The sequence below is a fragment of the Sturnus vulgaris genome, unplaced genomic scaffold, assembly GCF_052056855.1.
Source record: "Sturnus vulgaris isolate bStuVul1 unplaced genomic scaffold, bStuVul1.hap1 Scaffold_195, whole genome shotgun sequence".
In the NCBI taxonomy this organism is placed as follows: domain Eukaryota; kingdom Metazoa; phylum Chordata; class Aves; order Passeriformes; family Sturnidae; genus Sturnus; species Sturnus vulgaris.
This window is the reverse complement of record NW_028276170.1, coordinates 17,027,427-17,051,457: the sequence shown is the minus strand read 5'-3', so window position 1 is coordinate 17,051,457 and position 24,031 is coordinate 17,027,427. Positions and strand designations below refer to the sequence as shown.

The following is a 24,031-nucleotide window of genomic DNA, read 5'->3' as shown; positions in this document are numbered from 1 at the left end:
CATGTCATGCTCATGGTCAGCTCACCCTAATGGGCATCTCATGGTCACCTCATCGTCATGGTCATCTCCTTATCACCATCATCTCATGGTCGTGGTCATCCTGTGGCCACAATTATTTCATAGCCGTGGTCATATTGTGGTCACCTCATGGTCATCTCCTGATCCCCATCATCTCATGTCCATTGTCATCTCACTGTAATGGTCATCTCAAGGTGATGGTTGTGTCATGGTCACCTCATGGCCATAGTTCTGTCATGGTCATCTCATATCAGGGGTCGAGGGTGGTCCCCAACAATCCTTTTTAGGCTTTGCAGATATCAGGGCAGAAATGGCAAAAATTAAAGAAGAGCGGAACGACAACCACGACTCAGAAACATAAAACACTTTAATAATAATGAAAGGAAACGTGGGATGAGGCCCAAAAATCCAAATACAACAACCGAGGGGACAAAGTCACTTTAGGAGCCTGGGGTTGAAGACAAAGATACAGGGAGGTCCAAGGTGTAAATATGGGGTAAGAGAGGGAGTGGAGTTGAGCTTAGGGTCCAATGGGGATAGGGGAAAGTGGGGCAGAGGTGGAGTAAGGGGAGGCAGGATCCGATGGGGTAGGTTGGGTGGAACATTGCATCAGCTGAGGGCCAATGGGGATACAAGGAAGGGAGAACATTCTGGAACTGGGAGAGGTGATAATTAATGGGGAAATGAGGGTTAGGAATATGCATGAGGTATTCACACAGGCAATCCCATAACTCTTTGTTACTTTTTCTGGGGTCACCACAACTTAACAAATGCCTCCCAAGGTTTAGGGTTGGGATATAATTCTTCTTTGGTGATGGTTGCCTGTCCTGGGATACTGGTCAGGCTGACCCCCACATCTCCCCATGTCTGATTAACTATAAAAATAGAACTAAAAATTTTGTAAAACTTTATAAAAACATCCTAACAGACAAGGAACAACTAACAATATAAAACGACAATTATGAAGATAAGTAACCCCGTTTTCATTATGGACAACACCCACCCCTTGGTTACCCAACTTTTAAAGACTCCATCAAACCAGTCTTTGTCTTCATTAATTTGTAACTCTTTGACTCTCTCTCTGAGGACTTGAATACTTACCACCATTACATCTTACCAATTGAATTCTTTATCCATAACAAAAGGTATTGCAGTAATCCATTTGAACTGAAACACTTCATATTCTTGAGCCTCTAATGGTGCATGTGGAAGATTGAGAGGCCACGAATCCCAAAAATCTACAGGATTGTATTTCAGCTTATCAATGGGACTGTTCCTTTGCATATTACAGATGGCCTTTTTATTTACTGGCCACTCATCTATTGCCAGACCTACCAGCCATGTTGAAAAGGGGTTATTTGGGGTGGGAACAGATAAACATAAAGTCTCCTGGTGTGTTATGTTCGCTAAAGGCTCGCTGTTAGGAGTTGGGAGTACTGGAACTTTCTGGTGGGCAGTCCTTTAATGGCTGTAGGTAAGGTTTGATGGTTTTGGCTGGTATCCACCGAGGTCCTCTATCTGTGGAGACACAACCCCATCCATTCCCCCAGTTATTAACTGAAATGGTCCTAACATTTGATTTGTTTCAGGCTCTTTTACTAACACTGATGGTCATCAGCATCATCAGCTTGTGGATTTCTGTCACAGTGCGAGGCCGGCTCATGCTCCAGTGCAAGTTTTTTTGGTGGCTGCCTGGGGAAATTGCCTTTAGAAGAAAACTGTTTAGCCTGGGGTTGGTTTTGACCAGGAACTGGGTATCTCCCTTTTCTCTGTGGACAGTCTTTTCAGAAATGTCCCTGTGGAACACATCGAAAGCAAGTGGGTTGTTATTGTGATTGTGGTGTTTTAAAAGGAAACTGCACAGCCACCAGGGCTTTTGCAACTCCTTGCCCCATGGCCTGGGCCTGTCCTGCTGCCACATTCATCCCGAGACGATTGCACGGCTCGATCATTTGGAGGATCATTGGTGGTGGTTCTCGTGGCAGGGCGTGCAACACCTTTGGACACTCAGAGTTACCATGAGCTACTGCCAATGTCTCTAACAGCTTGTCCCTGGTCCTAGCATCAGGGATTGGTTTTTCCAATGCTTGTTTTAACCGATCTATAAATTCCATGTATGTCTCTCCTGGCTCTTGCCTAATATTACTATACTCCAAGTTAGGATTGCTGCCATCTGGTACATGGACCAATGCTTTAAACAAAAATCTTTAACTTCACCATGTACTTGCCTGGGGACTGCTGCTGTTTGCTCCTCAGGTTGGCTAAATTGTCCTTTCCCAGTTAGGTGGTCCATCATTTATGCTGCTCTGGCTGTGTCATTCAGACTTACCTGAAACTTAACCCAAACTTGTCTGAAGCAAGCCCGCATTGGCTGCCTGTCACTGCGGTGTCGCTGTTGACGAGTCCCTTCACAGAATCAGCTCTCTGATCCTGTGGTGTCCACGCATCTTCCCGGCCCATCACTGCCTCACACACGAGGTGACCACCACCCCACTCTCTGGCCATCTGACCTGCAGCTGAGCCCTTCCCAGAGTGCCTTTTGGTGGATAAAATGAACGGAAGTGCACAGGATTTAACAAAGATAGAAAAGGTCCTTATTCTGTAAGGCGTTCCTTATTTCCTACAGTTATGGTCATCACCATTATCTCATGCTCATGGTCACCTAATGGTCATCTCACAGCCACCTCATGGTCACAATGATCTCGCAGCCATGGTTGTGTCATGATCATCTCATGGTCTTGATCAGCACACAGCCATGGTGTGTTGGGGTCATCTCATGGCCACCTCTAGGTCAAGATCCTGTCATGGTCATCTCACAGCCTTCAGTATTTCATGGCCATGGTGGTGTCAAGGAGATCTTGTGGTCATCTCATGGTCACCATCATCTTGTGGTCATCTCATGGTCATGGCCATCTCATGGTCATGGTCCTTTCCTGATCACCATCATCTTATGCATGTGGTCATCTCACTGTAATGGTCACCTCATGATCATGTCATGGTCACCTCATGGTCATCTCATGGCCATGACCACATCAGAGTCACCTCAAGGCCAGGGTTGTGCCATGGCCAACCCATGGTCATCTCTTGGTCCAAATCATTTCATGGTCAGGGCCGTGGTTGTGTCATGGTCACTCTCATCTCACGGCCATCTCGTGCTCGTGTCATGGCCAGGGAACTTCTCCAAGATCCCGAGCCGTGATTTTGGGACACTCAAGGACCTTTGGGGACAATGAGGCCTGGCCTGACCCCTCCCCCCATCCCACTGCCCTTCCAGAAGCCCAACGTGGCCAAACCCTCCTGGGGACACCTTGGACGTGGGACACGGAGCAGGAAATGAATCCTGGGGAATGGAGTTGGATGTGGCTGGCAAGTCCCAATTCCAATCCTGCTGTCACCATCCTGCTCGTGCTGTCCCCATCCTGTTCCTGGTGTACCCATGGTGCTCCTGTGTCCTCATTCCCATTCCTGGTGTTCAAATGCTCTTCCTGGTGTCCCCATTCTCATTCCTGCTGTTCCCATCTCTGTCCCTGCTGTCCCCCCATCCTTGTCCCCAGTGTCCCCATCCACGTTCCTGGCTCCCAGAGAGGAATTGCCAGACACTGGAGGAGGGAACTCGGATTTATTGCTCAAAATAGGATTTATTGCCCCAAAGGAGGATAATTTCACAGCAGTTTTTAGTTCACAAAACTAAAGTGTTGGGAATATTTGTGCTTCCAGGCTTCAAAACACTGGAAAATCAGAAATGGATCCATTAGCAAAAGCTGTGGGTGGATGGGAACAGTGGGATGAGCTCTGCTGGCAGCTCTTGGTTTCCTGGGAAGAGGGAAGGGGCTGGATCCAGCTCCATGGATCGCTCAGGAAGTGATTCCTGCTGGGATGAGAAAGTGTCACGGTGCCACCCTGTCCCTGGCTGCATCCCACAGGATGGACCTGGCTGGAGCCCATGGAGAGCACAAACTGCTCCGGAATCTCACCTGATCCCTTCCCAGACCTGCCCCATCCCACACCCATCACACAAGGGAATCCCTCCCTGATCCTGCCCCATCCATCCATCCATCCATCCATCCATCCATCCATCCATCCATCCATCCATCCCACATCAATCCCGCTCCATCATTCCCACATGATCCCATTCCAAAATCCAGCCCCTATCCCACTCCACAATTCCATCTGATCCTGCTCTGATCCGGAATTCCTCCATGATCCCAATCTGTCCATCCTGCCACAATCCCCTTTTGGAATCTCACCCTGATCCCGCTCTGTACCTGCATTCAAGCCGTTGGTTCCCACATCTTGTCCTGCAGAAAGAGAAGATCCATGAGATTCCAGCATGGATCACACACTGGGATTAACCCCAGGGTCCATCCTAGGATCCACAAAGAGGGGATCCAGAGCTGGATCCACCACTGGTACTCACCGGCTGCTATGTTGTATCCAGTCCTGTCCCTCCTCCCTGTGGAAAAACAGTGGGATCAGTGTTGGTGGCACAGGATTCCCAGAACTGTGCCGGGTGGATCCGTGCCCCTTCCCAGCCCCCATCCCGTGTGTTACCGGATTGGCGCTTCCAGACAATGAATCCAATGAGGACAATGAGGATGATGATGGCAGCGATGATGGACACGGCGACCACCACGACGAGATTCCCACCAGAAGTCGGGTCTGGGAAAAGCAGGATGGTGAGGAGAGGGAGGGGAATCCCCATTTGGGAATTCCAAATTCCCAATTCCCACATTCCACATTCCCAGCCTCACCCCAAGCGTAGATCCCGGGCTCTGACATTCCGGGATGCTCCACCCGGCACCGGTACTGCTCCCGCTCCTCCGGCCGCGCCTCGATCCTGGCCCAGGTGTGGAAGGTGCCGTCACTGTTGGGGACGATCCCGCCCCACTCCGTCTCCTGATCCCAGATTTCATCCCCCTTCATCCAGTTGACTGTGATGGAGCTGGGGTAGAATCCGTACACGTGGCAGGACAAGATCAGCGTCCCGTGTTCCTCTTTTCCAGACACATGGACATCAGGGGGCTCTGGAATGGGATAACGGTGAGAGACATCCATGGAATTCTATTGAGTCCATGGGTGAGATCTGGCCCTGGAATTCCTACTGGAATGGGATGGGGATGACATCTCCCCATGGAATTTCCACTGGAATGTGATGGAGAAGACATCTGCCCATGGAATTCCCACTATATTAGGATGAGAGAGAGATCTGCCAATGGAATTCTATGGGAATGGGATGGGGTGACCTCTACTCATGGAATTCCCACAGGAATGGGATAAGGCTAAGATCCGGACATGGAATTCCCAATAAAATGGGACGGGGGAGAGATCTGCCCCTGGAATTCCCACTGGAAATGGATGGGGTGCGATCTGCCCATAGAATTCAGATTGGAACGGGATGGGGTTGAAATCTGCCCATGGAATTTCATGGGAATGGGACGGGGTGAGATCTGCCCCACAAATCCCACTGGAAGGGGATGGTGGTAAAATCTGCCCCTGGAAATCCATGAAAATGGGACGGGGTGAGATTCACCCATGGAGTTGCCAGTGGAATGGGATGTGGGTGAGATCTGTCCCTGTGTCCTAGGGTGATGTTATGGTGTTCCTATCTCCAATCGTGTGTCCTGTTTATGTTTGGTATTATGTCCTGTGCTTCCAGGACTGACTCTGAGAGTGAAGCTTTGTTTTGTCCTGTTATCAGCCGGCTCACCTCCCCCATGGTCTATGTTTAGGAGAGGTTTTAGCTCGGCTTGCTTGCCTGCTTGCCTGCTTGCTCGCTTCTGCCTCTATTTCTTTCCATCGCTTTGCCCTTGCTTTTTGCTTATTAGTTAGTTCAGCTAGGCAGTCCAACTTTTTCCCTGGACTGTTTTCTCTTCCACCCCGTCCCCTCCCTCTCCTGGATACCATCTGAACCTGTTCCAGACGGGGACCTGGGAAACCCCAAGAAACACCGGGAGTCTACACTCTGTCACCTGCAGCAGTCATTCCCCAGCGCCGGAGACTGATAACTGAGCGACCACTCGCCAGAGAGACTGAACTTGTCATCCCTTCAGAACGGTGAAAGAGTTTTTTGTCATCTGGTGTTGTCTTTTTCCCTGTGCTGGGGAGTGTCTTGCTTGTTAAATAAACAGGTTTTTTCTCCCACTCTTCTCTGAGGAAATTCTTCCTGAACCCGGTGGGGTGGGGGGGAGGAGTCGTGGGGTTTGCTGTCTGGGGGCTCCTTCTGGAGGTTTTCCCCCAAATTTGCCCAAAACCAGGACACCCTGGAATTCCCACTGGAATGGGATGGGTGAGAACTGCCCATCGAATTCCCACTGGAATGGGACGGGTTTAAATCTGCCCATGGAATTCCATGGGAATGGGACAGGGGTGAGATCTGCCCATGGATTTCCCACTTGAATGGGATGGGGGTGAGACCTGCCCATGGATTTCCCACTTGAATGGGATGGGGGTGAGACCTGCCCATGGAATTCCTACTGCAATAGCATGGGGGTGAGATGTGGACATGGAATTCCCAGTAAAACGAGATGGAGGAGACATCTGCCCATGGAATTCCCACTGGAAATTGATGTGGGTGCGAACTGCCCATGGAATTCAGATTGGAATGGCATGGGCTTAAAATGTACCCATGGAATTCCTTGGGAATGGGACAGGGGTGAGATCTGTCCATGGAATTCCCACTGGAATGGGATGGGGGTGAGATGTGTCCCTGGAATTCGGGTTGGAATGGGATTGTGTTAAAATCTGCCCCTGGAATTCCATGAGAATGGGACAGGGGTGAGATTCAACCATGGAATTCCTACTGGACTAGGATGGGGGTGAGACCTGTCCATGGAATTTCCACTGGAATGGGATGGGGGTGAGACCTGTCTGTGGAATTCCCACTGGAAGGGAATGGGGGGGAGATCTTTCCCTGGAATTCCCACTGGAATGGGATGGGGCTGAGTCCTGTCTGTGGAATTCCCACTGGAATGGGATGGGGGTGAGACCTGTCCCTGGAATTCCCACTGGAATGGGATGGGGGTGAGACCTGTCCATGGAATTCCCACTGGAATGGGATGGGGGTGAGACCTGTCCATGGAATTCCCACTGGAATGCAATGGGGGTGAGATCTTTCCCTGGAATTCCCATTGGTATGGGATGGGGGTGAGATCTTTCCCTGGAATTCCCATGGTCCCAAATCTTCCACAGCACACATTCCCACAGGAATTCTGCTCCCACCTTTGCGGTCCAGCTCCTTCTCCCCATATCCGACGTATTTCTGGAGCCATTCCGGGCAGACCTGCCCCAGGTAATTTATCCACCTCTCAGCCTCGTTCTCATGTTCCCAGCGCCTCCTGGTGATCTCAGCAGTGCTGTCGGCCGCCACGAATCTCCCGGATCCCAGGTCAAAGGAGATGAAATCCCACCCGTCGTAGCCAAACTGCTCAGATCCACGGATGCTCCCGTCAGACAGGAGGTCACAGCCGTAAACTCGCAACCACGTGTGGAGACCTGGGGGGATTGTACCCACAGAGACCCATGGAATTGTGTCCCAGCCCCACAGAGCCCCATTCCAACCCTATGGAGCCCCAGGGTCTGATGGAGACCCACAGAGCCTCATCCTAACCCCATGGATCCACATCCCAACCCATGGATCTCAACCCCACAGATCCCATCCTAACCCCGTGGATCCCCACTCACACCCATGGATCACAGGATATCCCATACCAACCTAATGGATCCCCAACTCAGCCCCTTGGCGCCCTGTGAATCCACATTCAGGCCCTATGGATCCACACCCCAGCCCCACGGATCCACAACCCAACCCACAGATCTATCCCAGCCCCACAGATCCCATCCCAGCCACACAGATGCCCCCACTCACCCCTGCTCTGGTTGTACCGGTCCCGCAGATTATCCAGGCCCATGGCAGCCACGTGCTGGCTCAGCTCACAGATCTGGGTCTCCCTATCCCAATATCCCGGCTCGACTCCATCCTTTATCCACTGTGTCAGCGGCTCTGCCCGGCCCCGCTCACTGTCGTAGCGCACGAAGGGGATCCCATCCAGGTACCCAATTTCCATGTACTGGGGGATCCCCGGGCTGGGCTCTGACACCACCACGTCCAGGTAACGCAGAGAGTGGAGAACTGGGGGGACACAGAGATTTGGGGGGATTGAGGGGGTCATGGATGAATGAAAGGGGAACTGGGAGAGCCGGGAATGGGATGCATGGGGACCCAGTGTTCAGGAATTGGGGCTCAGGGGACTCCCAGTGTCAAAAAAAGGGGGATACAAGGACTGGGAGATGTGGGATGGGGGTTCCAGGGGATCCCTGTGCCCAAGAAAGGGGGTCCAGGAGGCTCCAGTGATAAGGAAAGGGGGTCACAAGGTGGGCACACCTGGCATGGCTGGAATGGGGGGCTCAGAGGTCCTTAATGCAGACAGAAATCAGGGCTGGGACTGAGAGAAGCAGGAATGGGGGTCCAGGAGGTCTCAGGGTCAAGGAAAAGGGGAGTCTGAGGCTGGAGAGGGTGGGATAGATGGGAAAGGGAGTGTAGTGGGGATTGGTACTGGATAAGGGAGTGCAGGGTGCACCAGTGCCCAGGACAGGAAATTCAGGCGCATCCCAGAGTCCAGAATCCTCCCTGGGACCCTCCACGACCCCCAAGGGACCTTCCTGGAGCCCTGGGACCCCCTGCAGGAGGAGAAGGAGGTGAAGAACGGGGGGGATGCAGAGATTGGGGGGGCAGGAAGGAGAACGGGGAGAGCCGGGAAGGGTCCAAGGTTCAAGGAAAGGTCTGGGAGAGGCGGGATGGGGGATCCAGGGGGTCCCTGTGCCCAGGAAAGGGGGTCCAGAGGTCCCCGGTGTTGAGGGAATGGGGGCCCTGGGAGCTGGGAAAGGCAGGAATGGGGGGCCAGGGGTTCCCTGGGTCACGGGAAAGGGGGGTCTGGGGATGGGAGAGGCGAGTGGATCCTGAAGGCTCAGCCTGGGAGACAGGAAAGAGACCGAGGGAGAGCGGTGGGGGAGGGGACGAGGGAAAGGGGGAATTCCAGGGAGTTCATCTGGATCCCATTGGATCCCCGCTGCGACCCTCCTGAGAGCCCTGGGACACCGGGGACCCTCTGGGACGCCATTTTGGGAAGCGGCGGGAGTGGAAAACGGGGGGGGACACGAAAGTTGGGAATTCTAGGAGGTCCAAAGATCAAGGAAAAGGGCGGGAATGGGGCCTGGGAAAAGCGGGATGCCGGAAAATGAGGCGCAGGGGGGTCCCAGGCCCGGAAATGGAGATTCAGGGATGTCCCAGTGCCCAGGAATGGGGGTCAGAAGGGCTCCCATGCTGCGATTCGGGGTTTAAAGGATCCTGATCCCCAGGATAAGGATTCAGGGGGGTCCCGGTGCCAGATAAGGGGTTCCAGGGAGGTCCCGGTGCTGGCGAAGTGTATGGGAATCACAGGACCCAAACAGGGGATTCAGGGGATTTTCCCTACCCGGGAATGAAAGTTTAGGGGGTTCCCGGTGCCCCGAAATTGCTGTTCAAGAGGGTCCTCGTACCCAGGAATGGGGGTACAGGGGGGTCCTGATGCCGGGGAAGGGGATGGGGCGGTCACAGGACCCAAAATAGGCGAGGGGGGGATTTCCCGTACCCGAGGATGAAGGTTAAGGGGGTTCCCGGTGCCCCGAAATGGAAGTTGAGGGAGTTTCCCGGTCCGCGATTCGGGGTTCAAAGGGATCCTGATCCCCAGGAATGAGGGTTTAAGGAGGTCCCGGGGCCAGATGAGGGGGTCCAGGGGTGTCCCAGTGCCCGCAAATTGGTGCTCAAAAGAGTCCCCATGCCCAGAAATGGGGGTACAGGGGGGTCTGGATGCTGGGGAAGGGGATTAATGAGGGGTCACAGGACCCAAAATGCGGATTCCAGGCGTTCCCCTACCCGGGAATGAAGGTTTAGGGGTTTCCTGGTGCCCGGAAACGGACGTTCAGGGGGGTCGCGATTTCAAGAGTCCCACTCACCTTTCCTCGCGCTCCCCGGGCCCCCCAAGAGCAGCCCCAAGAGCAGCCCCAGCGTTGCAGCCATGGCGCTGCTCCGCTTCGAGCCCGCCTGGATCCGCCTCCATCACTGGCCCCGCCCTCAGAGCAGCCTCCTGCCTCGCCATTGGCGCCGATATTTCCTGTTTGCCAATGGCAGCCCGACATCTGAGTGACGTCACCCGGCGCCGTGTAGATCCCAGTCTCTCAGGTTGGGACGCGGAAGCGAAAGAGACCGAGGGAGCGCGGTGGGGGGAGGGGACGGCGGAATTCCACAGAATTCCTCTGGATCCCTCTGGATCCCCGCTGCGATCCCCCGGAGCCCTCTGAGAGCCACCTGGGACCCGCTTAAGAAAGCGCCGGGTAAGCCGTTTCGGATCCTTGTTTTTAAAAATGTATAAATTGAGACCCAAAGCAAAATTCGATTAAATGATCTGCTGTTACTATCAGAGACAAAAAATAATTTATTGGGGAAGGATTTAATAATAGCATTGGATTTGAAAATTGAAGTATCCCGAGGGCAACTTAAAATTTATGCCCTAACCAAAAAGATGAGGAACAAATATGTGCTGAGGTGTGGTACACCCCTGGGGAAATAGGGAAATTAAAAATGAAACCCATCAAAGTGAAAATCACTGATCCTGATTTGCCAATCGGAGTTTGTCAATATCCAATATCATTAGAAGGGAGCCCGGGCCTTCAGCCTGTCACAGAAAACCTTTTGCCACAAGAGATTTCAGAACCATGTATGTCCCCACATAATCCTCTTATTCTGCCTGTCAAAAAGACAGACGGGAATTACAGATGGGTACAGGATTTGAGGGCTATGAATCAGCGAACTGTCATCAAATTTCCAGTAGTAGCAAACCCTTACACCCTCTTAAGCCAGCTGTCCCCTGACTACACTTGGTATAGTGTAATAGATCTAAAAGATGCCTTCTGGGCATGCCCGTTAGAGGAAAGTAGCAGAGATTGCTTTGCCTTTGAATGGGAATATCCTGATAAAGGCAGGAAACGACAACTGCGTTGGACACTATTGCCTCAGGGCTTTACAGACTCCCCCAATGTCTTTGGGCAGTCCTAGAAGAATTAATGCAATCTTTTGAGCTACCAGAAGGGGTGAAATGGTTACAATATGTAGATGATCTATTAATAGCACAAAAAAGACCAGAAATGTACTAGAAATGGCACTGTATGACTTTTAAACTTTTTAGGACAGAAGGGTTTGAAGGTATGCAAAGCTAAATTAGAATTCACAGAACCAGAAGTAGAATATTTAGGTCATTGGTTAAGTAAAGGGAAAAAGAAATTGGATCCTAACAGAGTGTCTGGAATACTAAGCCTGGGACTCCAAAGACTAAAAAAGAAGTGAGGAAAATGTTGGGACTGCTGGGATACTGTCATCAATGAATAGAGGGATTTAGTGAGAAAGTGAAATTTCTATATAAAAAACTTACCAGTAATCGCCTGAAATGGGCAGAGGAGGATGACAAAAGTTTAGAAAAGGTCAGACATGCTTGAATTCAAGCCCCTTGTACTCAGTCTCCCATATTTGGAGAGACCATTTCAGTTATTTGTAAACACCTCTGATCAAACAGCACATGGGGTGCTCAGCCAGGAATGGGCAGGCAGTCGAAAGCCAGTGGGATTTTATTCTAAACTGCTCGACCCTGTCAGTCGGGCTTGGCCCACCTGTCTGCAGGCCCCAGTGGCCACAGCACTTTTAATTGAAGAAGCCTGAAAAGTCACCTTTGGGGCGACCCTAGTGGTCCACACCCCCATAATGTGAGGGGAATTCTGAATCAAAAAGCCGAGAAATGGTTAACTGATACCCGAATATTAAAATATGAAGCTATTCTAATCACTTCCCCAGACTTAGAGCTAAAAGCAGCAACTGCTCAAAGTCCTGGACAATTCCTATATGAGGAACCAGGATGAAAATTTAGAATGTGATTGTGTGGACAATTACTCTTCAGTAAAAAGAAACGATAAAGAAGTTCAGGGCAGAACTGCATGAGAATTAATAGGTTTAACCAGATGGCAGGGAAATTTTCCTCAACACCCAGGCCAGACAAATTATTGAACAATTACATCAACGAACTCATTTTGGAACCAGAGTGCTAGCAGACCAATATTTAAATTTTTTTGGATGCATTGCCATTTTTGATATTGCAAAACGGAGCATTCAGGATTGTTTAACTTGTCAGAAAATTAATTTAAAAGTTATGCCACAAATCCATCAGGAGGACTGAAATTTGCTTGCAGACCCTTTGAAAGAATACAAATAGATTTTTCAGAATTATGAAAAATAGGAAGATGGAAATATTTACTAGTAAAAGTAGACAAATTAACCCACTGGGTCGAGGCATACCCTGCAGCTAGAGCCACATCACAAGTGGCAGCCAAAATATTGTTGGAGCACATAATCCCAAGGTATGGCCTGGTTCGAGCCATAGACTCAGAGCAGGGGACGCACTTTACATCAAAGATGCTGCAGTCACTGACCCCGGCACTGGGCATCAGCTGGGAGTATCACACACCTTGGCACCCTCAGAGTTCTGGCAGGGTTGAAAGGATGAATCAAACATTAAAACAACAGCTGTCAAAATTAATGATTGAGACTAAAATGCCATGGACAAAGTGCCTCCCACCAGCCCTGTCTAATATACGAACAATGCCAAATTGGAAAACAGGGATTTCACCATATGAAATGCTGTATGGTATGCCTGACCCTAAAGGAGAACAACTTGATCCAGCTTTAGTTCAGGACCCTTCCCTCCAGAATTACATAATAATAATCAATAAAAATTTACAAGTATTAAAGGAGAGGGGAATTTTGGCTCCAACCATCCCTCTAAGATTTGCCATAGATAAGATTAGGCCACGACAACCTGTGTTAATTAAAGAAGAAAATCTAGATCCAAAATGGGAAGGACTGTATTTGGTTCTGTTAACAACTGAAACAGCTGTGAGGACACCTGAAAAAGGATGGACACATGTGAGTAGAGTCCAGGGTCCTGTAACCCCTCCTACTGCAGGTTGGGCAGTGACATCCGAGCCTGGAGACCTCAAAGGGCGAATCTAGAGCTCTCGATGTTGGCACCGGATCAATTTGTCTCGAAGGTCTCCCAGTCAGGACTGAAAGTCACCTGTCCTGAAGCCAGGTGTGATTGTAACCCCTTCATCAAAAAGAGTTGTCCATATTGTCCTGAGCTGTGGTGGTCTCATCCCTATGGTGGGTATCTCCCATTCACATTATGTGTCCAATGTAGAAGAAAGGAACAGAAGGAAACTGTTAAGGTGCTAAATACCCTATCAGCACGAGGAAAAATCGAAATTGATGATCATAACTGGTGGGAGTTATTTGAGAATGGAACAAGAGGAAAAGAGAAAGCCAGAGCAGAGGTATTGGCAATAGAGTGTCAGAAGGGTTGTGTATACCGAGCTGTTACTGCTGTACCTCGTACTGGAATGTTAAAGCTAAATTTGGGACAAAATTAAGAAACACTACCAAAAGAGAAAGACAAAGTGGGAGAGCCCAGGACATATTCCCTGCTGCTGAGAAGATGAAACAAACCTCGGCTACTGGCAGCAACCCCGTAGGCCTTGAGGGAGGCAGAGGGATGAGAATGGTCATGGGAGTCATCCCATTGCTAATGATGATAAAAGGAAATAATGCTGATGCTTGTTCCAAGTGTCACCAGACAATTGGGTACGGGGATGCACGGTATCCACCCTTGCCTTCCACACACACATCAATTCCTGCTAGAATCAGCACAAGCTGGAATCGTGTAATATTATGGAAAGAAGTTATTGGGTGGCCACCAATTTGGGAAAAGGAGGGTGGGCTCCATCAGCATACCAAAGTTGCCCAGTAGGAGAGACACAGCTCTGCTTCCCAAAAGAAGGTATGTGGGGATATTCAGATGAAGGAGGAGTGCGAGATCACTACAAGGAGGAATTGATAAAACATACAACTAAAGCGTTGAAAGGAACAAGGACAAATGTTGTGTTGTTTAATGTTAATTTTCCTTCTGTGTTGATGGTTCTTCCCAGTTTCTTTCCCTTAAGTTAAGTACATAATGGTTTTTCCCTTTCATGCCTTGGGCCTACCCCTCCTCTTTATCTGGAACCTTCCCTGTCCCTCACCCTAAACCCTGCCCCACGGGATGTCAATCCTTTGTAGCCCCTTCCTTTGTTCTAGAAGTTTCTGTGTCAAGCATTCCCTCTTGTATCCATGATTGGTTATCTTGTATGTATCCCCACCCTCGGTTTGCCTTATTGGCTCAATGTACCCCTTTCCCCACCTTCTGTACCTCCCCCCGTTAACCGTTATTGGCCAGAGTTTTGTGCCTTCTCCTTGCTCCTCCCCCGTACTTAAGCCTGTGTAGAACCCCCTCAAACTGCCTTTTGCGGTTCTCTCCCCAACCTCTGGACCTGTTACCTTTTCCTTCAATAAATCCCTTCCCCCAGAACCGTAAAAGGTCTCTCCTGCACCTCTTTATCCCTCCCTGACGACTCGCCCAGTCGTAGCTGTTGCTACGCCCCTTCTGCGGCTCCCAGAGTGGTGCCGGGGAGGGGCCACTCACCGACGCAGGCTTCCAGGAGCTGTTAGCCCAGGTGAGGGGGGCAGTGGGTGGAAGAAATGTCAGACAAACCGTGGGGTAGCTTTAACTTGTATGAGAAAATAAAACAACAACTCAGTGAACGGAACTTACCCCCCTTGGGAAAGAATTTATTTGTGGAATTAATGCGAGAAATTACTACTGAACTGAAGTCACTGTTGGATCACTGTGGAGGAATGCAGATGACTGAGCAATGGCCATGGAGGGGGGAGGGATTAGGCCCAGATCAGTTATTACAGTGGAATCAAACAGAAATATTGAGGGGCATCAATAGACCTGAAGGGTGGGTTCTGAGTCATGAGGTAACAGGAGAAGCATCTATAACACGTCAGGGAACTAACTTTACCCAAGATGTGGGGCACACCCCCTGTAAGACTCTCCTGACTACAAATGCAAGCAATCAGTCTTGGTGGCCCAAAACTCTAAAAAAATATCGAGGAAAGCTAAGTAAGCGTAATTGTATAAAGAACAATTTCACAGGACTCTGCTGGTATAATAAGAATAGTGTAAGAATCTATTGGCAACGACCTGAATCAGTTCAGCTAAGCTGGAAAGTCCCAGATGGAATATTTTGGATCTGCAGGAAAAGAGCTTCTAATACCCTACCAAACAGATGGAGAGGGACATGTACCTGAGGGATTATCCAGCCTGCAGTTTTTACATTACCAGAAGAGAAAGACAATCAAGTTAGGAGTTCCCTTGTATGAAACTTTGCCTCGAAAGAAAAAGAGCCCATCCATAGGGGGAACACAAATCTGGAAGGATGATGAATGGCCCCCAGAACAAATTATTGAGTACTCTGGGGCTCAAGATGGAAGCTGGGGCTATCTCACTCCAATTTATATGATAACTAGAATTATCAGGCTACAAGCCCTGGTAGAAATTACTTCCAAGCACACAGCCCGAGCAATGGAATTGATAGCTAAACAACTTACCCAAACTAGAGCAGCAGTATATCAAAATCGACGAGCCCTGGACTATCTGTTAGCTGAAGAAGGGGGAGTGTGTGGGAAGTTCAATAATTCTGAATGCTGCATAGAAATTGATGATAATGGTGAAGTAATTACTAAAATTGCAGAAGAAATAAAACAAATAGCTCATGTACCTGTATAAACCTGGAACTCTGTGTTTAATGATAATTGGTGGAATAACCTGTTGGGGGGAGATTGGTGGAAGGAATTAGGTTTTATGTTAACATGTGCATTATTAGGAGAACTGTTCATCCCTTGTCTTGTTCCATGCTTCATTCGACTAATCCAGTCGGTGGTTCAAGGAATGCAAGTTGCTACAATACCAATAGACCCTGAGAAGGCAACAAAACTAATGGCAGTGAATGAATTAAATCTGGTACAAGAAGTCCTGTCAAAATTTGTAGCCAACACATGAATCAATGGGATAAAAGAAAAGAAGTGGGGAAATTGTGATAATTAATAAAAGATTTGTGTTACTCACGAAAGAATTGGGATTTGAATGAGCCAGAATACTAAGGTCTGAAGTGAAGCATGGACACTAGATAAAGAAAAATATATGATTAAATCATTCTGTTTTAAATCACCATGTTATGTTATGTTATGTTATGTTATGTTATGTTATGTTATGTTATGTTATGTTATGTTATGTTATGTTTTCCAAATAAGTTACATCAACTGCCAGCTTGCAAAATCACACTTTTGGATAGTCCTTCCTGCCTTTGTTTGATCACTGCTGCCTCTCTCAAGGACCAGACTTGCAGATTTCCCTGGTGGTTGTCTACAAAGACCAGATGGTTATCTGTGAGACTGACTATTGCCCAGAGGCTTTGTGAGTTTGGATGCAGATGCTTCTTCGACCACCACTGCTTACCTGCCCAAATTATGACAGCAAAGTACTAAAAATTATTGATTACAACAAGAAACCACAGTATAAGAAGACACTACAAAATAGGGTTTGGTGGAGCGTGGAGTGGACGGTGACCCCTCACATTCCCCATCGCTGCATGCTCCGTCTCTATCAAATAAAGCAATCTAAATTTTGCTGAATATTGAGACTGTTGTTTCCCATTCATAATAAGCGGGAGGTGAGTGACAGGATCTGAGGAGATCCAGACCATGGCCGGGTCATGGTCATCTCATGGTCATCTTCAAGGTCAGCTCATGTTCACTCATGGTCACTCATGGTCATCTTATGGTCATCTCCCAATCACCATCATCTCATGCTCATGGTCACCTCATGGCCAGGATCACGTTATGGTCATGGACATGCCGTGGTCATCTCTTGGTCACAATACCTAATGCCCATGGTCATCTCACAGTTGTCATCATGTCATGGTCACAATCATGGACATTTCTTGATCACCTCATGGCCATGGTTGTGTCATCGTCATCTCATGGTCACAGTCCTCTCATGGTCATGGATATGGTCATCTCATGGTCATCTCTTGGTCATCTCACAGTCACAGTCATGTCATCAGCACAGTCATGGTCGTTTATTTCCTGATATCCATCATGTCATGCTCATGGTCAGCTCATCGTCATGGTCATCTCGTGGTCATGGTCATCTCCTTATCACCATCATCTCATGGTCGTGGTCATCCTGTGGCCACAATTATTTCATAGCCGTGGTCATATTGTGGTCACCTCATGGTCATCTCCTGATCCCCATCATCTCATGTCCATTGTCATCTCACTGTAATGGTCATCTCAAGGTGATGGTTGTGTCATGGTCACCTCATGGCCATAGTTCTGTCATGGTCATCTCATATCAGGGGTTGACAGTGGTCCCCAACAATCCTTTTTAGGCTTTGCAGATATCAGGGCAGAAATGGCAAAAATTAAAGAAGAGCAGAACGACAACCACGACTCAGAAACATAAAACACTTTAATAATAATGAAAGGAAACGTGGGATGAGGCCCAAAAATCCAAATACAACAACCGAGGGGACAAAGTCACTTTAGGAGCCTGGGGTTGAAGACAAAGATACAGGGAGCTCCAAGGTGTAAATATGGGGTAAGAGAGGGGGTGGAGTTGAGCTTAGGGTCCAATGGGGATAGGGGAAAGTGGGGCAGAGGTGGAGTAAGGGAAGGTAGGATCCAATGGAGTAGGTTGGGTGGAACATTGCATCAGCTGAGGGCCAATGGAGATACAAGGAAGGGAGAACATTCTGGAACTGGGAGAGGTGATAATTAACTGGGAAATGAGGGTTAGGAATATGCATGAGGTATTCACACAGGCAATCCCATAACTCTTTGTAACTTTTTTCTGGGGTCACCACAACTTAACAAATGCCTCCCAAGGTTTAGGGTTGGGATATCATTCTTCTTTGGTGATGGTTGCCTGTCCTGGGATATTGGTCAGGCTGACCCCCACATCTCCCCCTTTCTGCTTAACAGTAAAAATAGAACTGAAAGATTTTTGTAAAACTCTGTAGAAACATTCTAACAGACAAGGAAAAACTAACACTACAAAATGACAATTATGAAGATAAGTAACCCCGTTTTCATTATGGACAACACCCACCCCTTGGTTACCCAACTTTTAAAGACTCCATCAAACCAGTCTTTGTCTTCATTAATTTGTAACTCTTTGACTCTCTCTCTGAGGACTTGAATACTTAGCACCATTACATCTTACCAATTGAATTCTTTATCCATAACAAAAGGTATTGCAGTAATCCATTTGAACTGAAACACTTCCTATTCTTGAGCCTCTAATGGTGCATGTGGAAGATTGAGAGGCCACGAATCCCAAAAATCTACAGGATTGTATTTCAGTTTACCAATGGGACTGTTCCTCTGCATATTACAAATGGCCTTTTTATTTACTGGCCACTCATCTATGGCCAGACCTACCAGCCATGTTGAAAAGGGGTTATTTGGGGTGGCAAGAGATAAACATAAAGTCTCCTGGGGTGTTATGTTCGCTAAAGGCTCGCTGTTAGGAGTTGGGAGTACTGGAACTTTCTGGTGGGCAGTCCTTTATTGGCTGTAGTTAAGGTTTGATGGTTTTGGCTGGTATCCACCGAGGTCCTCTATCTGTGGAGACACAACCGTATCCCTCCCCCAGTTATTAACTGAAATGATCCTAAAATTTGATTTGTTTCAGGCTCTTTTACTAACACTGATGGTCATCAGCATCATCACCTTGTGGATTTCTGTCACAGCGCGAGGCTGGCTCGTGCTCCAGTGCAAGTTTTTTTGATGGGAGCCTGGGGAGATTGCCTTTAGAAGAAAACTGTTTAGCCTGGGGTTGGTTTTGACCAGGAACTGGGTATCTCCCTTTTCTCTGTGGACAGTCTTTTCAGAAATGTCCCTGTGGAACACATCGAAAGCAAGTGGGTTGTTATTGTGATTGTGGTGTTTTAAAAGGAAACTGCACAGCCACCAGGGCTTTTGCAACTCCTTGCCCCATGGCCTGGGCCTGTCCTGCTGCCACATTCATCCCGAGACGATTGCACGCCTCGATCATCTGGAGGATCATTGGTGGTGTTTCTCGTGGCAGGGCGTGCAAGACCTTTGGACACTCGGAGTTACCATGAGCTACTGCCAATGTCTCTAACAGCTTGTTCCTGGTCCTAGCATCAGGGATTTGTTTTTCCAATGCTTGTTTTAACCGCTCTATAAATTCCATGTATGTCTCTCCTGGCTCTTGCCTAATATTAGTATACTCCGAGTTAGGATTGCTGCCATCTGGTACATGGACCAATGCTTTAAACAAAAATCTTTAACTTCACCACGTACTTGCCTGGGGACTGCTGCTGCTTGCTCCTCAGGTTGGCTAAATTGTCCTTTCCCAGTTAGGTGGTCCATCATTTATGCTGCTCTGGCTGTGTCATTCAGACTTACCTGAAACTTAACCCAAACTTGTCTGAAGCAAGCCCGCATTGGCTGCCTGTCACTGCGGTGTCGCTGTTGACGAGTCCCTTCACAGAATCAGCTCTCTGATCCTGTGGTGTCCACGCATCTTCCCGGCCCATCACTGCCTCACACACGAGGTGACCACCACCCCACTCTCTGGCCATCTGACCCGCAGCTGAGCCCTTCCCAGAGTGCCTTTTGGTGGATAAAAGTGAACGGAAGTGCACAGGATTTAACAAAGATAGAAAAGGTCCTTATTCTGTAAGGCGTTCCTTCTTTCCTACAGTTATGGTCATCACCATTATCTCATGCTCATGGTCACCTAATGGTCATCTCACAGTCACCTCATGGTCACAATCATCTCACAGCCATGGTTGTGTCATGATCATCTCATGGTCTTGATCAGCACACAGCCATGGTGTGTTGGGGTCATCTCATGGCCACCTCTAGGTCAAGATCCTGTCATGGTCATCTCACAGCCTTCAGTATTTCATGGCCATGGTGGTGTCAAGGTCATCTTGTGGTCATCTCATTGTCACCATCATCTTGTGGTCATCTCATGGTCATGGCCATCTCATGGTCATGGCCCTTTCCTGATCACCATCATCTTATGCTTGTGGTCATCTCACTGTAACGGTCACCTCATGATCATGTCACTGTCACCTCATGGTCATCTCATGGCCACGACCACATCAGGGTCACCTCAAGGCCATGGTTGTGCCATGGCCAACCCATGGTCATCTCTTGGTCCAAATCATGTCATGGTCAGGGTTGTGGTTGTGTCATGGTCACTCTCATCTCACGGCCATCTCGTGCTTGTGTCATGGCCAGGGAACTTCTCCAAGATCCCGAGCCGTGATTTTGGGACACTCAAGGACCTTTGGGGACAATGAGGCCTGGCCTGACCCTTCCCCCCATCCCACTGCCCCTCCAGGAGCCCAACGTGGCCAAACTCTCCTGAGCACACCTTGGACATGGGACACAGAGCAGGAAATGAATCCTGGGGGATGGAGCTGGATGTGGCTGGCAAGTCCCAATTCCAATCCTGCTGTCATGGTCCTGCTCGTGCTGTCCCCAAGGTGTTCCTGGTGTACCCACTGTGCTTCTGGTGTCCCCATTCCCATTCCTGGTGTCCAAATGCTCTTCCTGGTGTCCCCATTCTCATTCCTGCTGTTCCCATCTCTGTCCCTGCTGTCCCCATCCCTATCCCCAGTGTCCCCATCCACGTTCCTGGCTCCCAGAGAGGAATTGCCAGACACTGGAGGAGGGAACTCGGATTTATTGCTCAAAGCAGGATTTATTGCCCCAAGGAGGATTTACTGCCCCAAAGCAGGATAATTTAACAGCAGAACTAAAGCATTGGGAATATTTGTGGTTCCAGGCTTCAAAACACTGGAAAATCAGAAATGGATCCATTAGCAAAAGCTGTGGGTGTGTGGGAGGAGCAGGATGAGTTCTGCTGGCAGCTCTTGGTTTCCTGGGAAGAGGGAAGGGGCTGGATCCAGCTCCACGGATCGCTCAGGCAGTGATTCCTGCTGGGATGAGAAAGTGTCACGGTGCCACCCTGTCCCTGTCTGCATCCCACAGGATGGACCTGGCTGGAGCCCATGGTGAGCACGAACTGCTCCAGAATCTCACCTGATCCCTTCCCAGTCTTGCTCCATCCCACACCAATCACACAAGGGAATCCCTCCCTGATCCTGCCCCATCCATCCATCCATCCCACATCAATCCCACTCCATCCATCCCACATGATCCCATTCCAGAATCCAGGCCCAATCCAACTCCACAATTCCATCTGATCCTGCTCTGATCCAGAATTCCTCCATGATCCCAATCTGTCCATCCTGCCACAATCCCCCTTTGGAATCTCACCCTGATCCCGCTCTGTACCTGCATTCAAGCCGTTGGTTCCCATATCTTTTTCTGCAGAAAGAGAAGATCCATGAGATTCCAGCACGGATCACACACTGGGATTAACCCCAGGATCCATCCCAGGATCCACAAAGAGGGGATCCAGAGCTGGATCCACCACTGGTACTCACCGGCTGCTATGTTGTATCCAGTCCTGTTCCTCCTCCCTGTGGAAAAACAGTGGGATCAGTGTTGGTGGCACAGGATTCCCAGAACTGTGTCGGGTGGATCCGTGCCCCTTCCCGGCCCCCATCCCGTGTGTTACCGGATTGGCGCTTCCAGACAATGAATCCAATGAGGACAATGAGGATGATGACGGCAGTGATGATGTACACGGCGACCACCACGACGAGATTCCCGCCAGAAGTTGGATCTGGGAAATGCAGGACGGTGAGGAGAGGGAGGGGAATCCCCATTTGGGAATTCCAAATTCCCAATTCCCACATTCCACATTCCCAGCCTCACCCCAAGCGTAGATCCCGGGCTCCAACATTCCGGGATGCTCCACCCGGCACCGGTACTGCTCCCGCTCCTCCGGCCGCGCCTCGATCCTGGCCCAGGTGTGGAAGGTGCCGTCGCTGTTGGGAACGATCCCGCCCCACTCCGTCTCCTGATCCCAGATTTCATCCCCCTTCATCCAGTTGACTGCGATGGAGCTGGGGTAGAATCCGTACGCGTGGCAGGACAAGATCAGCGTCCCGTGTTCCTCTTTTCCAGACACATGGACATCAGGGGGCTCTGGAATGGGATAACGGTGAGAGACATCCATGGAATTCGATTGAGTCCATGGGTGAGATCTGGCCCTGGAATTCCCACTGGAATAGGATGGGGATGACATCTCCCCATGGAATTTCCACTGGAATGTGATGGAGGAGAGATCTGCCCATGGAATTCCCACTACATTAGCATGAGAGAGAGATCTGCCAATGGAATTCTATGGGAATGGGATGGGGTGACCTCTACTCATGGAATTCCCACAGGAATGGGATAAGGGTAAGATCTGGACATGGAATTCCCAGTAAAATGGGACGGGGGAGAGATCTGCCCCTGGAATTCCCACTGGAAATGGATGGGGTGCGATCTGCCCATGGAATTCAGATTGGAATGGGATGGGGTTGAAATCTGCCCATGGAATTCAGATTGGAACGGGATGGGGTTGAAATCTGCCCATGGAATTTCATGGGAATGGGACAGGGGTGAGAACTGCCCATGGAATTCCCACTGGAAGGGGATGGTGGTAAAATCTGCCCCTGGAATTCCATGAAAATGGGACAGGGGTGAGATTCACCCATGGAGTTCCCACTGGAATGGGATGTGGGTGAGATCTGTCCCTGGAATTCCCACTGGAATGGGACGGGTTTAAATCTGCCCATGGAATTCCATGGGAATGAGACAGGGGCGAGATCTGCCCATGGATTTCCCACTTGAATGGGATGGGGGTCAGACCTGCCCATGGAATTCCTACTGCCATAGGATGGGGCTGAGATCTGGAAATGGAATTCCCAGTAAAATGAGATGGAGGAGACATCTGCTCATGGAATTCCCACTGGAAATTGATGTGGGTGAGAACTGCCCATGGAATTCAGATTGGAATGGCATGGGGTTAAAATCTACCCATGGAATTCCATGGGAATGGGACAGGGGTGAGATTTGCCCATTGATCTCTCACTTAAATGGGATGGGGGTAAGACCTGTCTGTGGAATTCCCACTGGAATGGGATGGGGGTGACACCAGTCCATGGAATTCCCACTGGAATGGGATGGGGGTGAGACCTGTCCATGGAATTCCCACTGGAATGCAATGGGAGTGAGATCTTTCCCTGGAATTCCCACTGGAATGGGATGGGGCTGAGACCTGTCCATGGAATTCCCACTGGAATGCAATGGGGGTGAGATCTTTCCCTGGAATTCCCACTGGAATGGGATGGGGGTGAGACCTGTCCATGGAATTCCCACTGGAATGGGATGGGGGTGAGATCTTTCCCTGGAATTCCCATGGTCCCAAATCTTCCATAGCCCACATTCCCACAGGAATTCTGCTCCCACCTTTGCGGTCCAGCTCCTTCTCCCCATATCTGACGTATTTCTGGAGCCATTCCGGGCAGACCTGCCCCAGGTAATTTATCCGCCTCTCAGCCTCGTTCTCATGTTCCAAGCGCCTCCTGGTGATCTCAGCAGCGCTGTCGGCCGCCACGAATCTCCCGGATCCCAGGTCAAAGGAGAGGAAATCCCACCCATCATAGCCATCCTGGCGGGATCCACGGATGCTCCCGTCAGACAGGAGGTCACAGCCGTAAACTATCAACAATGTGTGGAGACCTGGGGGGATTGTACCCACAGAGAACCATGGAATTGTGTCCCAGCCCCACAGAGCGCCATTCCAACCCTATGGTGCCCCAGACTCTGATGGAGACCCACAGAGCCTCATCCTAACCCCATGGATCCACATCCCAACCCATGGATCCCAACCCAACCCCACAGATCCCATCCCAACCCTGTGGATCCCCACTCACACCCATGGATCACAAGATATCCCATACCAGCCTAATGGATCCCCAACTCAGCCCCTTGGCGCCCTGTGAATCCACATTCAGGCCCTATGGATCCACACCCCAGCCCCACGGATCCACAACCCAA

At 49.6% G+C, this 24,031-nt stretch overlaps 2 protein-coding genes across 2 annotated transcripts in view; both read right to left on the bottom strand.

The window, feature by feature from the left end:
* Positions 1-3,622: 3,622 nt before the first annotated feature.
* Positions 3,623-10,122, bottom strand: LOC148218140 (class I histocompatibility antigen, F10 alpha chain-like). Its single transcript, XM_088158234.1, has 8 exons — positions 10,009-10,122; positions 7,883-8,146; positions 7,237-7,509; positions 4,770-5,042; positions 4,570-4,677; positions 4,436-4,471; positions 4,284-4,316; positions 3,623-3,886 (listed from the first exon to the last, which is right to left on the bottom strand). Exons 1-8 carry the CDS (start codon positions 10,070-10,072, stop codon positions 3,873-3,875), a joined length of 1,065 nt encoding a protein of 354 aa, XP_088014360.1. The 5' UTR covers positions 10,073-10,122; the 3' UTR covers positions 3,623-3,872.
* An 11,409-nt stretch (positions 10,123-21,531) lies between these two features.
* The window catches only part of LOC148218136 (class I histocompatibility antigen, F10 alpha chain-like), an 81,880-nt gene continuing 79,380 nt past the window's right edge, over positions 21,532-24,031 (bottom strand). Inside the window, exons 3-6 of the mRNA XM_088158052.1 lie at positions 23,441-23,713; positions 21,839-22,132; positions 21,697-21,767; positions 21,532-21,561 (exon numbers count right to left, since the gene is read on the bottom strand). Coding sequence (XP_088014178.1) covers positions 21,532-21,561; positions 21,697-21,767; positions 21,839-22,132; positions 23,441-23,713 — 668 coding nt within the window. The remainder of the gene's footprint in view (positions 21,562-21,696; positions 21,768-21,838; positions 22,133-23,440; positions 23,714-24,031) is intronic.